Source organism: Mesoplodon bidens (genome assembly GCF_964165515.1).
Source record: "Mesoplodon bidens genome assembly, chromosome: 9".
Taxonomy (NCBI): domain Eukaryota; kingdom Metazoa; phylum Chordata; class Mammalia; order Artiodactyla; family Ziphiidae; genus Mesoplodon; species Mesoplodon bidens.
Genome location: NC_138166.1, coordinates 99915640 through 99931317, shown reverse-complemented (window position 1 = coordinate 99931317; position 15678 = coordinate 99915640). Strand labels below are relative to the sequence as shown.

Genomic DNA, 15678 nt, shown 5'->3' with positions numbered 1-15678 from the left:
CATCTGTACCATTTTTCTAGATTCCACATATAAACGATCGTATACAATATTTGTTTTTCTCCTTCTGACTTACTTCACTCTGTATGACAGTCTCTAGGTCCATGACATGCCATGTTTATGTTACCGAAGATTGATGCACTGATGGGATATGATGGAAATCTACCCAACAGCACAGTCTTACTCATGTACAAGTTTAAGGATGCCAGAAATGGCATTGAGTAAGCATTCAACTATTCCACTTTGCAGTGGCCAAGGCTGAACACCACAGCTGAACAGCAGAATTTGGCCAAACACTGAACTTGAAGCCAAATAGAAAATAGTGCACCCCCAGTACATGTGCATGTAGTTCTCATCTGGGCATATGTGAAAGGGCTGGCAGTTGTGCAGTGACGAGATTACTGTGATTGTAGATGGAAATTTCCAAGTCTATTATCCATCTCGGTTGAAAGTATGGATGTTATTTTTCATTTAAATATTTTTATATTTATATGATGTAAATAGGTTGAAAATATTTTCTATTTTTACTACCAATGGCCACCAGAATTCTGAGGCTAACGCCTTTACTTTTTCTCCATTCACATTTATTATTCTTTTTCTGTGCTTTGCAGAATATTTGAAGTATACAGCGATTAAAAAGAAGACAAAAGCCACCTATAACTGCACTATTCAGAGATAATCACTCAGCATTTTGGTGTCTATCCTTCCAGGCCTCTTTCTTCTATGTATATTTGTTTGTTTGTTTAACATAGTTGGAACCATAAGTACTGTTTTGCAAGCTGCCTTTATTACTTAATACACTTGAATATCTTCCTTAGCATTAAATATTCTTCTAAAACATAAATGAAATGTTTACATATTACTTCACCGTACAGGTGTTTAATAATTTATTTATACATGTAGGTTCTAATTTTTACCGCAACATAAATTTAAGATGATTCTGCTTATCCATAATTTTTATAAGCTTTCTTGATTGTTTTCTTAGATGCAGTTGCCAGGAGTGGGAGATTACTGGGCAAGGGCATGATTATTTTAGACTCTTGAGATATGTGGCTATCCAGAGAAGTTGTGCCAATTTACATTCCCACTAGCAATACAGAACTCTCACTTTTGTTTTTGTTGCTGTTGCTGTGTCTTTTAATGTTCCAAAGTTTAGCTTTTATTTATTATTTAAAATTTTTTATTTTATTTTTTGGCCACGCCACGCAGCTTGTGGGATCTTAATTCCCTGACCAGGGGTTGAACCTGGGCCCTCGGCAGTGACAGCGTGGAGTCCTAACCACTGGACCACCAGGAAATTTCCCAAGTTTATTTTTATGTAGTCAAATCTGTCAGTGTGTTTCCCTTTATGCCTTCTAAACTTGTGTTTTGCCATGTTACCCTAAAACTACAAAAATAGTTTTACATTTTCTTCTAGTTGTGGGAAAAATTATATTAAAGTCTTTCCCTTTCATGATCTCTTTATAGCAATAACAACTAACATTTATTGAGTACCAAACGTCAGGGGCCATGCTATGCTCTTTACATGTATTATATGATCTAATCTTCTCAACTATTCTATAATAGAGATAACATGCCTTAAAAGTCAAATAATTTGCCCAAGGTCACAGGACTAAGAAGTGGACAAGTAGGGATTCAAATACAAGTTCCTTTGACATCCCAGTCCAAGTTGTTTTTTTCTTTTAATTTTATTGAAATATAGTTGATTTACAATGTTGTGTTTAATTTCTGCTGTACAGCAAAGTGACTCAGTTATACATCTATATATTCTTTTTCATATTATTTTCCATTATGGTTTATAAAAGTATAGTGAATACAGTTCCCTGTACTATACAGTAGGGCGTTGTTTATCCACAGCCCAAGTTCTTGACTACTCTACTGCACTACTTCCCCGCTTTTCTTTTTTTAATATTTACTTATTTGTTTATTTGGCTGCACGGGGTCTTAGTTGCGGCATGTGGGATCTAGTTCCCTGACCAGGGATCAAACCCAGGCCCCCTGCATTGGGAGCATGGAGTCTTAGCCACTGGACCACCAGGGAAGTCCCCATATTGCCTTTAAACTAAATATTAATGTGAAATTGTTACCTGAATGAGGTAAGAAGAGAGAGCCCACCAATCAGAGATGGCTGAAGAAGGTTATAGATTTTTCACTGAGAAGACATTACAATTTGAAACATTCAATGATATGCAAAATTGTCTTTTCACTGCCAAGTGTAAACTGATTAAGAACTTTTGGGTTTTGGAAAAGTCAACAATGATCATTGACACTATAATATTTCTTTTACGTTTTACAATCATTTATGAGTGCCCCCATGTGCCAGACATTGTACAGGGGATAAAGAGTGGAATAAGATAAACTTTCCTCGTGGGGCTGTAGCTTTACTTAGCAGTGGGAGGTGGCAAGAAAGCAAATAATTTCAACTCAATGCATATTGTGTAATTATGTGACGTTGGATTCATTTCCTAGGACTGCCATAACAAAGTACCACAAGCTGGGTGGCTTAAAACAACAGAAATTTAGTTTCCCACAGTTCTGGAGGCTATAATTCTGAAATCAAGGTGTCGGCAGGGCCATGTTCCCTCTGAGGCTCTAGGGAGAGTCCTTCCTTGCTTCTACCTAGCTTCTGGGATTTGCTGGCAATCCCTGTGTTCCCTGACTTGTAGAGGCATCACGATCACTCCAATCTCTGCCCCCGTCAACTCATAGTGTCTGCCCTGTGCCTCTGTGTTTCTGCTTCTCTTCGCCTCTTCTTATCCGGACACCAGTCATATTGGATTAAGGGCCCACCCTACTCCCATACGACCTCATCTTTTTTGTTTGTTTGTTTGTTTGCGGTACGCGGGCCTCTCACTGTTGTGGCCTCTCCCGTTGCGGAGCACAGCCTCCAGACGCGCAGGCTCAGCGGCCATGGCTCACCGGCCCAGCCGCTCCGCGGCATGTGGGATCTTCCCGGACCGGGGCACGAACCCGTGTCCCCTGCATCGGCAGGCGGACTCTCAACCACTGCGCCACCAGGGAAGCCCTATTTTATTTTATTTTATTTTATTTTTAATTTTATTTAAGTATAGTTGATTTACAATGTTGTGTTAGTTTCAGGTGTACAGCAAAGTGATTCAGTTATACATATACACATATTCATTCTTTTTCAGATTCTTTTCCCATATAGGTTATTACGGAATATTGATAAAATTCCCTGTGCTATACAGTACTTCCTTGTTGGTTACCGATTTTATATATAGTAGTGTGTGTATATTAATCCCAAACTCATAATTTATCCCTATCCACCCCTCCCCCACCAACATTTCCCCTTTGGTAACCATAAGTTTGTTTTTGAAATCTGTGAGTCTGTTTCTGTTTTGTAAATAAGTTCATTTATATCATTTTAAAAATTAGATTCCACATATGAGTGATATCATATGATATTTGTCTTTCTCTGACTTACTTTACTTGGTATGGTAATCTTGAGGTCCATCCATGTTGCTGCAAATGGCATTATTTCATTCTTTTTTTTATGGCTGAGTAATATTTGATTTTATGTATGTACCACATTTTCTTTATTCATTCCTCTGTCGATGAACATTTAAGTTGCTTCTCACTTAATTATTACAGCAACCCTTCAGATACGGAAACCAAGATTCCAAGTGTCAAGTGACTTGCTTGGTGTCACAAAGATGGCGGACGGTATGGCCTATATCCAAAGCCAGGTCTTTCTCACTTTAAACTCAAGCTCTTTCCACCATAGCTGGCTTCCTTGTGTAATAGGACTCCCTGAAGTCAGCCAGAAAGAACTCTGGGGAAAATGGAGATGTGCAAAGTTGGTTTGGGATGGCCTAAAACTTGGGGCAGGATTCTTGTGAGGCCGTGTAGGGAAACACCTTCCTCATTCATGCGGAACAGAACCTGGTACAGATGGTTTAGGAAGCCAAGCAGAATTTTACAAAAATAGCTGTATTCATGCCTATTTGTGAGAGACTGGGCTGCCATTTACGCACCAAGTGTGTAATAGGTAGGGGTGTCCTTCAGGTGCTCATCTTTCTGGTCTCCTGGGAATATCATTTGAATGTCCCAGTAAAAGACATTGTAAGCCCAGAAACTTCATTAGGCTGAAAACTGTAATCACTTGAGGAAAATCCATACCCCCAACTTTGAGGCCCCAGCAGCAGCTTTAGGAGAAATAATCACTGGCTACCACAACAACAGTGACATGCTCATTGGCAGCAGCAGAGGGACAACAGTGGAGACACTACAAGAGTCACTAAGGAAGCTTGTGAGCCCTCCAGACACACATAAAGAGGAAGGGGTTTCAGTGGCTTTGAAGTCTCAGGAACACTACTAGTTAAGGGCATAAAGCAAATTTCACTGTGATAGAGCAAAGGCTGTCCAAGTAGTACGGATGGATATTAGAATAATAAGAACTACTTCAGATCCATATCTAACACCATAAACTGGATAGTTTTATATAGTTAAACAGTTTATCAAAGAAAATAAATTTGTATTTACTACTCACTGTATATACAGAGAAATTCTAAATACTTAAGTATCAGATTGCATCAAAGACAAAAATAAGTGAATTTGAAAATATACATTTGAAAAATCTGATAAGTCAAGCTACTGAATAAGAAATGTATGAGAAACATCACTGGATTATGTGATGTGACCGTGATGTGATATGGAATATATATAAGTATGTAAGATCATTTTCTAGGATCAAATAGGGAATGAAGAAAGCGTTACAAAGGAGGAAAAACAAATTAATGCATAGAAAAGCCTAAAGCCTCATGGAACTAAATACCCACACACACAAATTAATACAAGTGAAACATGGGACCTCTCTGCATTATTTCTTATAACTGCATATAAAACTACCATTATTTCAATAAATTTTTCAATTTAAAAAAGTCTATAGCGTCAATAGTAATTAAAGAAATGTAAATCAGAACAAAGTTAAAATAAGACTATTTGACGTGAAGAGATATTTCACCGAAGAGGGTCTGTGGGTGAGAATTAGGCACATGAAAATGTGCTCCAGGTCCACTCCTGCGGCCGGCACAGCGCGGGCGGCTCCCGCGGCCGGCGTTCGCTCCTCCTAGCCGCAGGGGGCGCTGTGGGGGCGGAGCGGCCGCCAGTCCCAGCGTGCACCGCGCCCGGGCCGGGCCGGCTGGTCTGGGTGGAGCGCGGGACCACCGTAGGGGAAGTGACGCGGCGTCGCCTGGATTCCCGGGTGGGTGGGGGGGCAGGGGTCGGGCGGGACCGCGAGGGGACATGGCTGAGCCGGCTCCGGTAAGAGGGGCCGTGGAGGATGCGGGCCCCGTCGCGATCTGGAGTGGACTTCCGGTTCAGGGAGCGAGGCGGTGGGAGCCCCGGCCGGGGATTGTCTGTAAGCAGGACTGCGCTCCGACCCCGGGCCGGAGAAGGCGCGGTGTAGGTGCTCGAGTTGTTGTGAGGTTGATCTGGGAGAAAGGGGCCCCATGGAGAAACCCAGGGTCTCGCTCGTGGTCCGTTCAGTTCCCCTGCTGTTCCCGTCCTGTGCGGGGGTCTCTGAACGTCCTGGTTTCTCTTGGGCTCACGTTCCGAGCTCTGCTGACATGGAGTTTCAGAGAAGCACATCTTCATCAGCAAATGAGGAAAAGTTGGAAGAAGACTGGAGACTGCTTCCTCTAGGAAAAGACGGAAAACTTAACCAGTTTGGGTGGTTATCCTAATTCAGATTTACCACGAATACTCTAGTGATTTAATGGAAAATTTGAACACTGGTTTTAGAGTTTGAAAGACATATCCCAAGCCTAATCCAGGAAACTCTACATTCGATTAAGTGTAACCTGCCTAAGTATGCAAGTTCTCCTTGTATCTCCACTGAGGTTTCCTATCTGATAATCTCACTCATGTAATGCATTTTCTTTCCTTCTGCTTCTCACCCCTCTCCCCCAGCATTCCTTGGCAGGTACCAATTCTGTTCAGATTTCTTCAGGCCACCTCTCTTCAACGTCCTGGAATCTCCCTCTCTGTTCTGTGAAACTTGGTGGTTTGCGATAGTTCTTCTTTGACTATAAGTTTGAGTCCACAGAGAAAGCTCAAGTGATGTCAGCTTCTTGGCTGTTGTGTTATTGGGGGTAGGCAGGGAGAAATCAGCATTTTCTGGTTGATTTTCCTTTTCACTGGAGCAGTTCAGTGCTAATTGTGAGAATGCTCACAGAAAAGTCTTTTGTAGGTGGAAAGCACGTGGGTGAGTTGCAAGCAAACAGGAATTTCTTTGAAAGTCCCACCTTAAATGCAACACCAAGTTTAAACTTGTTTGTTATACTAGCTGATACTTCAGCTTTGGGCGCCTGTCATAGTTTTGATGATGGAATTTGATCTCTGCCACTTTTCTCTTCAGAAAGTGTCAAGTGGCCCTGGTTGTGGAGTTTCCTAGATTCCTTTATTGGGAGAGTTTACTTTGTAGCATTTGGGACCAACATTTTTCATATACTTGCGAAGAGCCCGAGCTGTCTTGTGGGTTGCCCAGCACTTGCCTTGGTAGGCTCTCATCTATATTTGTAGCACAGAATTTGAAAGGAGTGAAATGGAATCTTCACAAGCTAAATGATGTATCTTCTCTTCCTTCCCTATTGTCACAGTGCATCTGTCCTTCGAACCTCCAGGAAGAGCGGTCCTGGTTAGTCAGTCCATACCAGAGGTTGTAGATTAAACATCCATGAACAAATTGTGGCTCGCAGCTGTGTGTTTTGGGTGTTTTTGTTTGCACTGGAGGAAACCTTTGGGACCTAGGGCTTGGTGAAAAGTTCATAGATATGGCACCAAGAGCACAATCTATACAAGAAAAAAATGATGAGTTGGATGTCATCAAAATTAAACACTTTTGCTCTGGGAAAAATTCTGTTAAGAGGGTGAAAAGACAAGCTACGGATGGAGGAGGGCATATTTGCAAACCACATATCTGGCAAAGGACTTATATCTAGAATATATAAAGAACTCTCAAAATTCAACAACAGCAACAAAAAAACAGTCCAATTAGAAAATGGGCAAAAGACATGAAGAGACAGTTCACCAAAGAGGATATGTGGATGAGAAAGAAGCACATGAAAAGAGGCTCATCATCATTATTCATTAGGGAAGTGCAAACTCAAATCACAGTGAGATCACTGCACAACTATTAGAGTAATGAAAATAAAAAATAGCAACATTGGGAATTCCCTGGCAGTCCATTGGCTAAGACTCCACCCTTCCAAGGCAGGGGGTGCGGGTTCGGTCCCTGGTCAGGGAACTAAGACCCCACATGCTGTGCAGTGCGGCCAAAACAACAACAACATTACCAAATGCTGGTGAGGATGCTGAGAAATGATCTCTCATGCATTGCTGGTAGGAATGTAAAAGGGTTCAGCCACTCTGGAAAATAGTTTCTTAGAAAACAAAACATATACTTCCCATATGACCCTGCAGTTGTAGACCTCAGCATTTATCCCAATAAAACGAAATGTATCCCCACCAAAAACTTGTACATGATTATTTATAGCAGTTTTTTTGGTAATAGCCCCAAACTAGAAACAACTACATTGTCCCTCAATAGATAAGTGGTTAACCAAACTGTGGTATACCCATACCATTGACTACTGCTCAGCAATAGAAAGAAATGAAATACTGATAAACAATAAACACGACTTGGATGGATCTCAAGAGCATTATGGTGGCTGAAAAATGTCAATTTCAACAAGTTGCACACTATGACTTTTTTTTTTTGGCCACGTTACATGGCATGCAGTATCCCAGTTCCCTGACCAGGAATCGAACTCATGCCCCCTGCAGTGGTTGCACAGAGTCCTAACCACTGGACTGCCAGTGAATTCTCTGACTTCATTTTTGTAACAGTCTTGAAATGACAAAGTTACAGAGATGGATAATAGATTAGTGGGTGTGATTATGAAGGGGTAGCCCAAAGGAGATCTCTGGTCATGGAATAGTTTTGTTCACGATTGCAGGGTGGTTATATGAGTCAGCACATGTGATGAAATCACGTAGAATTATACACACACTACCAGTGTCAGTTTCATGGTTTTGACAGTGTACTATAATAATGTACCGTGTGACCATTGGGGTAAACTGAAGGGTACAGGGAACCCTTCTGTACTACCTTTGAATCTATAATCGTTTCAAATTTAAAAAGTTACTTTAAAAACTGACACATCTGGGGCTTCCCTGGTGGTGCAGTGGTTGGGAGTCCGCCTGCCGATGCAGGGGATGCGGGTTTGTGCCCCGATCCGGGAAGATCCCTCATGCCGCGGAGCGGCTGGGCCCGTGAGCCATGGCAGCTGGGCCTGTGGGTCCGGAGCCTGTGCTCCACAACGGGAAAGGACACAGCAGTGAGAGGCCCGCGTACCGCAAAAAAAAAAAAAAAAAAAAAAAAAAAAAAAAAAATTTGACATATCTGGCAACCCTGGCCCAGTCTTACATTGCAGTAATTGTTTGCTGCTATGTTAAGTATCCTCCTTTAGAAGGTACATGTGCTCAAAGGCCTGCTATTCATTCATTCACTTTACTTAGTTCCAATAGACCTCTGTGACCCCTTTATTATGGTCATGGCACCATCTAGAGATAACTACTTTAATACTGTTCCTGTCTCTTAAAGACATGGATGTTGAACAACGCAGTAGCCTTGAAATGAAAATATATGTATGTACTGTTTATGATTTCAGTTACCCATGGCGTTTGATGATGTGGCCTTATACTTTTTGGAGCAAGAGTGGGAAATCCTGGAGAAGTGGCAGGAGGAAATGTATCAGCAAGAAATGAAGACCAACTATGAGACCATTGATTCCCTGGGTAAGATGGGTTTCTAAGGAATCGTTTTGGGGGACCCAACCTAATACTGATAGGCTTTCTTCCCTTTATTGGCTGTTGGCTGGTTGAATATGATACTGTGCCCAGTTCACATTCAGAATGTCTCTTTAACTTCCTGTAATGGCCTGGGAATTTTGTCCCTTTTTATCCAGTGATATCTGTGCCCCTCAGCCTCGTTAACACTCTGAATTCTCTGTCTCCCACTCTAACCCTCCCCCATTTCTCCCACAGTTAGAATTACAAAATAATCTAATTGCCTCTCTCTTTTTTAAGTGTGTTGTTTTATTTCTTTAACTGATACTTTAGTGCCTGCTTATGTTGCCTGAATGAGATGCATCCTTATAAGAACTAAGGCTCTCATGAAGGGGCCATAGTTATTAGAGTAAGCTGAGGACCCAACACATTGCAGAACGTGGATACGACAGGGAAGAAAGTTTCCCTGGTAAAGGGAGAGAGAAGCGAGCAGGGGCATGGGATACTTAGATATCTCCAGGGAAGTACTCAGGAAGTGGATTGGAAGAGAAATTTGGGGAGATTGTACCTCACTGCTTACTCATCTTGCTCTAACTCAGTCTTGTATCATTAAGAATAGTTCTCCTCTTATCAATTTAATAGGTGATCTCAGTGTACCTGAAGAATTCTTTCTCTCTTTGGGGGTTTATAATTTATTCTGTCTGAGATATGAATGACAAGAGGGAGTCCACCATGTGAAATCATGGGGAAGAAAATTCTAAGCAGAGGAGGAACTAGTGCAAAGGCCCAAAGGTTGGAGTGAATGAGCTCAGTACATGGTGGGAACCACAGTGAGGCTATTGTGGCACATGCACAGAGGGTGAGCACAAAAGTGATGGGAGGAGAGGACAGAAAGGGCAGCTATGCCGAATTGTGAAGGGCCTCTGGGCTGAGGTGCAGGGTTGGATTTTATTCTAAAGATAAAGGGAAGATAATAGGGGGATTTTTTTTTTCTGCCGCACCACACAGCTTGTGGGCTTTTAGTGGCCTCACCAGGGTTTGAAACTGCGCCCTCGGCAGTGAAAGCACAGAGTCCTAACCACTGGGCAACCAGGGAATTCCTATAGGGGGATTTAAATAGAGAAGTAATATGATATCTTTTTTTAAATGATTACTTGGGTTGCTATGTGCAAAATAAATTGTAGTGCGTAGAAATAAAGGAGACAGACCAACCAGGAGCCTTGGCAGTACTGGTGAATCTTTGTGGCAGCTGAACCAGGTACATAGTAATGAAGATAGAGAACAGGAGGCAGTCTCCAGGTATGTTTTGGAAGTAGCATCCCAGATTTTGCCAGTGGCTTGCAGTGGAGTCCGGTGAAAGAACCAACTTCTAGATTTTTGGCTTGAGTATCTTGATGGCAGTGTTGTTTTGTTTTGTTTTGTTTTAAAGAGCAATGCCTTTTGTTTTTTAAAATTTTATCTATTTATTTTTGGCTGCATTGGGTCTTTGTTGCTGCGCACAGACTCTCTCTAGTTGCGGCGAACGAGGGCTACTCTTCGTTGCGGTGCGCAGGCTTCTCATTGCGGTGGCTTCTCTTGTTGCAGAGCATGGGCTCTAGGCGTGCGGGCTTCAGTAGTTGTGGCACACGGGCTCAGTAGTTGTGGCTCACAGGCTCTAGAGAGCAGGCTCGGTAGTTGTGGCGCACAGGCTCAGTTGCTCCGCAGCATGTGGGATCTTCCCGGAGCAGGGCTTGAACCTGTGTCCCCTGCATTGGCAGGCGGATTCCCAATCACTGCGCCACCAGGGAAGCCCCGATGGCAGTGGTTTTATTCACGGACATGAGGAAGGCTTGGGAGAGAGCAGGTTTTGGCCACATTAAGTTTGAGATGCTTATTAAACATTTATATGGAAATATAAAGTAGATAATTGAGTATGCGAGACTGGAATTCCAGTGAAGATCAGGACTGGATTCACACGTTTGGGGTCATTGTATAAATGACATTTAAACCACAGGGCTAGTTGGGATCATCTAGGGAGAATATGTCAATAGGACAGGACAGGACACCCCCAGCTGTCCCCAGGACACCCCAACAGTTAGGGTCAAGCTAAGGAGACTGAGGCAGGTAGGGTAGGAGAAACTACAGCCCTGTGCTGATCCAGTGTTGAGTTTTGAGTTATCACAATCCTTGGGCTTGGAGAATCCAGTCTGATTTTCCCAAATTTTAAAACCAAACAGTATTATTTGCAAATGATTTTCTTTACAGGATGTCCAGATCCTAACTCCAGAGATTAGGATTTAGCAGGTCCAGGCTCAGGCCCAGGAATCTACGTTTTTAACAAGTACTTCAGGTGCTGCTAATGCTGGTGGTAACTAGGTCACTTCGAGAAACACTGATCCACGGGCTGAGCCATAGGTGACACCACTGCAGGGTATCTGATGCATCTTCTAAAATCCCTCCACTACTTTGTAACAACCCCTCTTCCCTTCAGGCTGATGTCATTAGACACATTACTCTCCACTTCTTCATAATCACTGTCATTTAACAGCCTCCTGGTTCCTTCATTCCGCTGATCAAGAAAGAATGTAGGCGGGACTTCCCAGGTGGCACAGTGGTAAAGAATCCTCCTTCCTAATGCAGGGGGCCCGAGTTCGATCCCTGGTTAGGGAACTAGATCCCACATGCATGCTGCAATTAAGAGTTTGAATGCCACAGCTAAGGAACTGGCGAGCCACAACTAAGCAGCCCGCAAGCTGCGACTAAGGAGTCCGCCTGCTGCAACTAAGACGTGGCACGACCAAATAAATAATTAAAATATTAGAAAGAATGTAGGCACCTCAGTAATTAGTTCCTTAGATGTACAGAGTCTAATCAGAAAAGTTTAGTCACCCGGGTTCCCTCCTTGACCCCCCACCCCCACCCCAGACTGCTTTTTATTCTACTCACATTGTTTTCCGAATGATCCCTTTTGAATACTTTCTGCCTGGATCCTCATCATCCCCAACCTCTCTGTTTCCTTTAATTTTGTGAAATATTGTCGGGAACATTTAACAGTTATTCATGTAATTTCAAGGGTTTCCATTTTTTTTAACCTAACATTGATCTCATGTCTCCAGTAATCAAGGTCAGCCATGAAACTAAAGTTAAAATTAAAAATTAAAAACTAAAATTGTGTTTAGTCAAGTACTCAGGAAACCCAGACTGAGTCTGTGTGGACTCTCTCTGCAGGCTGTATTTCTTCAAAGCCAGATTTGATCACCTGGATGGAACAAGGAAGAATGCTGTTAATCAGAGATCAAGGACACTTGGAGAAAACACAAATGACACTTAGCCTTTCTGGTGAGTAGATGGATTTGAAGGCCTGACTCATTTATTCTCCTAGCCTCGTTTGCTAATCTTTCTGCAGAGTCAGCAGGATATAGTGAATAAGAAATATTATTTTGATGGAGAATGTTATTTTTTTTCACTCAAGTTGGTAGCAAATATAAGAATGTCTTACTTTTATAAAGAAGGAAGTTGTATATATTTCATTAAAAAAAAAACAAAACAGAAGATGGAACTGCCTTTAAGAGAACAGTAAAGGATCCATTTGTCCAGTCCTGAGGAAAAACCGTCTTCCCCATCACATCATCAAGTCCATTTGTGTACAGAGAAATGAGAAGCCTTCCAGTTTTGTACAATATATTTTTTTATTGTACAGATTTTTAGAACTTGGGATTTTTTTTATTCCTTTTGAAGGATTACTTTTTAATTCCTTGTATCATAAGGAAAACATTTTAAATATATTAATACTTTAAGTATTTAAGAGAATGTGCCATTTTTTAGAGTATGTTAATGCTTTACTAAGTGGAGATCTACTAAGTCTCTGGGTATCAAGGACTCTCCTGAAAAAGAGGGAATTTAAACCCAGGGAGTGTGTGACTAGCTCCATCGGAGGATAAAAGAATTCCCAGGGGCTTCATTTCACTGCTACCGTCTATTAATTCACTCATCTAATCAGTATTGTCTCTACCATGTTCATAGGACTATGTCACATATTATTTAGGCCAGGGGTTGGGAGAGATATATATATATGTATTTTCCCATTCTAAGAGTTTATTGTCTGTCTTACTGACCTACTGACATGGCAGTTAGGTTAGTCAATTATATTGAACTATTGGATTAGTCAACTATAAAATAAGACTGTATACACTTATAAATAGTAAGTGGCAATGATAATAAAGTGCTATAGGGATTTAGAGGAGAAAGCAGAGGAGAGACAGCAATATCCCAGGAGGACTTCTAAAGGAATTAGGATTTAAATAGCATAGAATGGGCATATTTGGTAAGGCAAAGAAGATTCAACAGGGGTCATACATGAGCTGAGGCTTAGAGGTGGGAACAAGCCTGTTATATTTAGAAAATGGAAGGCGCTGAGTCTAGCTGAATGTTATTTGTGGGACATAGTGGAAGATGGTGGGAGGTGGCAGTGGTGGCACATAATTGGTATCAGAGACCAAAAATGCCATGGTGGGAGTTTAATTTCATCCTTTAGAAAGGGCCTGGAAAGGTTTTTGAGTACCAAAGAATGAACGACTTTGGTAGCTGTCCCTAAAAACAAATGTTTCCTTTGTACCAGGTGGTACTCACCCAGTAACACAACTACTCCCCTGCCTGGGATAAACAGTAAGTGATGAGAAATAGGATTCAAGGAGACAGGCAAGTATGCTCTTCTCATGGTCCAGGCAACAGCTGTGGGTGCTAACTTAGTAAATGACGTCATCTCGTTGGAAACATCTGTGTTGTCGAGAGGACCTCAGAGCAGAATCAGAGTCCTGCTCTGGGGCGAGCCTGATAGGTGAGGTTTGCTCCCAGGTTAAGAGATTTAAAAAAGGAGAGCTATGTGACCCACTGCAACAGGATGAGGGGGAAAAAGATGTTCTGGAATATAGCAGCTCAGGTGATTGTCGGGAATTGTCCTCTCCAGGTGCGGTGGGTGAGAATAAGGTGGCAGCTCAGCTCCCTCTGTACCCTGTCATCATGGCTTTTACTTTGGGAAAAGCAGTGACTTCCTTATAATTCGGAGTTCCTTGGGAAAGGGAATTATTTCCACAGTGTTCTTTGTGAATTCAGTAAATTGCCATTTAACATACCTAAGAAAGATACTTCCTATTAGCATTTCTTCAGAAAACTTTTCCTGAAATCTGTGGTGGAAGGGTGCAAGAATATGACCCGAAGCCTTCCTACTTAAATATTGTGCTATTTATTTCACAGATTTAAAGAAATACTACAATGAAATGGTCAGGTTCTCAGAGTAACTCATTTTTATTTTCTTCCAAGTTCTGCTTAGCCTCTGAGGGTCCTCATAGGCTCACAAAATGTATTTGCCTGCCATTTTTTTCACGTTAAGCCTTTTGTTAACAAATGATGAAAGGATTTGCACATCCAAGTTAAATTCAATATAATTCACCTGTGGCAGGCAGATTCACAAAGTCATGGGGACAACGGGAGTCCCTTTCCCACGCTGTCGGTGATGTGAAGACGGCCCTTGACCCCGCAGACCCATCACTGATGAGGGTGGGCCTTTTTGTCTCTCCAAGTGACCAGGGAACTCCCGGGGCAAAAGAGGAGGAATGCCATTTAAATGGTCTCCAAGAGCAGGGCTTTTGTGCTCCCTTATCCAAGGAGGAAAGAAAGATTTTATCAGATCAAAGAGCCGCCTTACAACACCCAAGTCTCCAAGAAACAGAGATTCTAAATAAAAGCTTCGACATCACAGCATCTAATCAGAACAAGAATGATCCACGGCATAAGCCAATGGGAACCCCAGGTCACCTGGAAATTCCACCAGGTCTGAGACTTGGTTCCTGCTTTGTCTGTAGGAAGGTCTTCCAGATAAAGAGAGACTTCGTGACGCACAAAAGGAACCACCGCGAGAGCCAGTCCTGTCAATATCCGAAGCACAAAAACAAGTCCAGGGGGAAGGCGGAGCTCAGGTGGCTCCGGCCGGTCCCGTGTAAGCAGCAGCCTTTCCGGCGCGGCGCGTGCAAGCAGAGCAGCTGTCTCAGGTGCAGCCTGGCCCCGCACCAGGTGGCTCGCCCGGGCCCGTGGCCCTTCCAGTGCCCCAAGTGTGGCAGGGCCTTCCGGTCCAAAGCCGCCCTGAACAAGCATGTGTGTTCGCCCAGAGGGGAGAGGCCGTTTTCCTGCCGGGAGTGTGGCCGGGGGTTCACCCAGCACGACGAGCCGGCCCAGCACCTGCGGGTGCACAGCGGGAGGGCACCCTTCCAGGGTCCGCAGGGCGGCAGCGGCCCCTCGCGGGACGCGGCCGCGAGGGCCCACCGGTGGGCACACCGCGGGGAGAAGCCATTCTCCTGTGGCGACTGTGACCGGAAGTTCACCCACCGGAGCAAGCTCACCGAACACGTCCGAGTTCACACGGGGGAGAAGCCCTTCCGGTGTCCCGAGTGCCAGAGAAGCTTCCGCCTCAAGAGCAGCCTGCAGGCCCATCTCTGTCGGCACAGCGGGAGGAAGCCCTTCCGGCGGCCAGAGTGCGGCCGGAGCTTCTGCTGGAGGAACGCCATGAAGGCGCATCAACGTCTGCACAGCCAGGAGAAGCCCTTTTCCTGCGGGCAGTGCGGCCGGGGGTTCACCCGGCCCTCGAAGCTCGCGCGCCACCGCCGTGTCCACGCCAGGCAGACGGCGTTCCCCTGCGAGCGGTGCGGGAGGACCTTCCCCCGGCGCTCGGGGCTCACGCGGCACCTCTAGGTCCACACTGAGGAGAAGCCCTTCTCCTGCGCCCAGTGCGGCCGGGGCTTCCACCGCCGCGCACACCTCGCCGAGCATCGGCGACTCCACGGCGGGGCCGAGCCCTTCCGGTGCCCCGAGTGGAAGCGGAGCTTCTCCTGGAAGGCC

General features: G+C 43.9%; 1 protein-coding gene across 2 annotated transcripts; it reads left to right on the top strand.

Annotated features, from left to right (window-relative positions):
• The first annotated feature begins 5138 nt into the window (after positions 1 to 5138).
• Positions 5139 to 15533, top strand: ZNF425 (zinc finger protein 425). 2 transcript variants are annotated; one of them, XR_014016580.1, is made up of 4 exons: positions 5139 to 5221; positions 8691 to 8817; positions 12016 to 12126; positions 13406 to 13747. XR_014016580.1 is itself a non-coding variant. In XM_081243440.1 (4 exons), exon 4 carries the CDS (start codon positions 14338 to 14340, stop codon positions 15529 to 15531), a length of 1194 nt encoding a protein of 397 aa, XP_081099566.1. In that variant the 5' UTR covers positions 5139 to 5221; positions 8691 to 8817; positions 12016 to 12126; positions 13754 to 14337; the 3' UTR covers positions 15532 to 15533. The 2 variants fall into 2 exon arrangements, 1 of the variants encoding a protein (XP_081099566.1); XM_081243440.1 differs by lacking the exon at positions 13406 to 13747 and adding an exon at positions 13754 to 15533.
• The last annotated feature ends 145 nt before the right edge of the window (positions 15534 to 15678 follow it).

Bases quoted from the DNA above. Each gene is read 5' to 3' on its own strand.
- ZNF425 (XM_081243440.1), top strand. From the start codon at position 14,338: ATGAGGGTGGGCCTTTTTGTCTCTCCAAGTGACCAGGGAACTCCCGGG.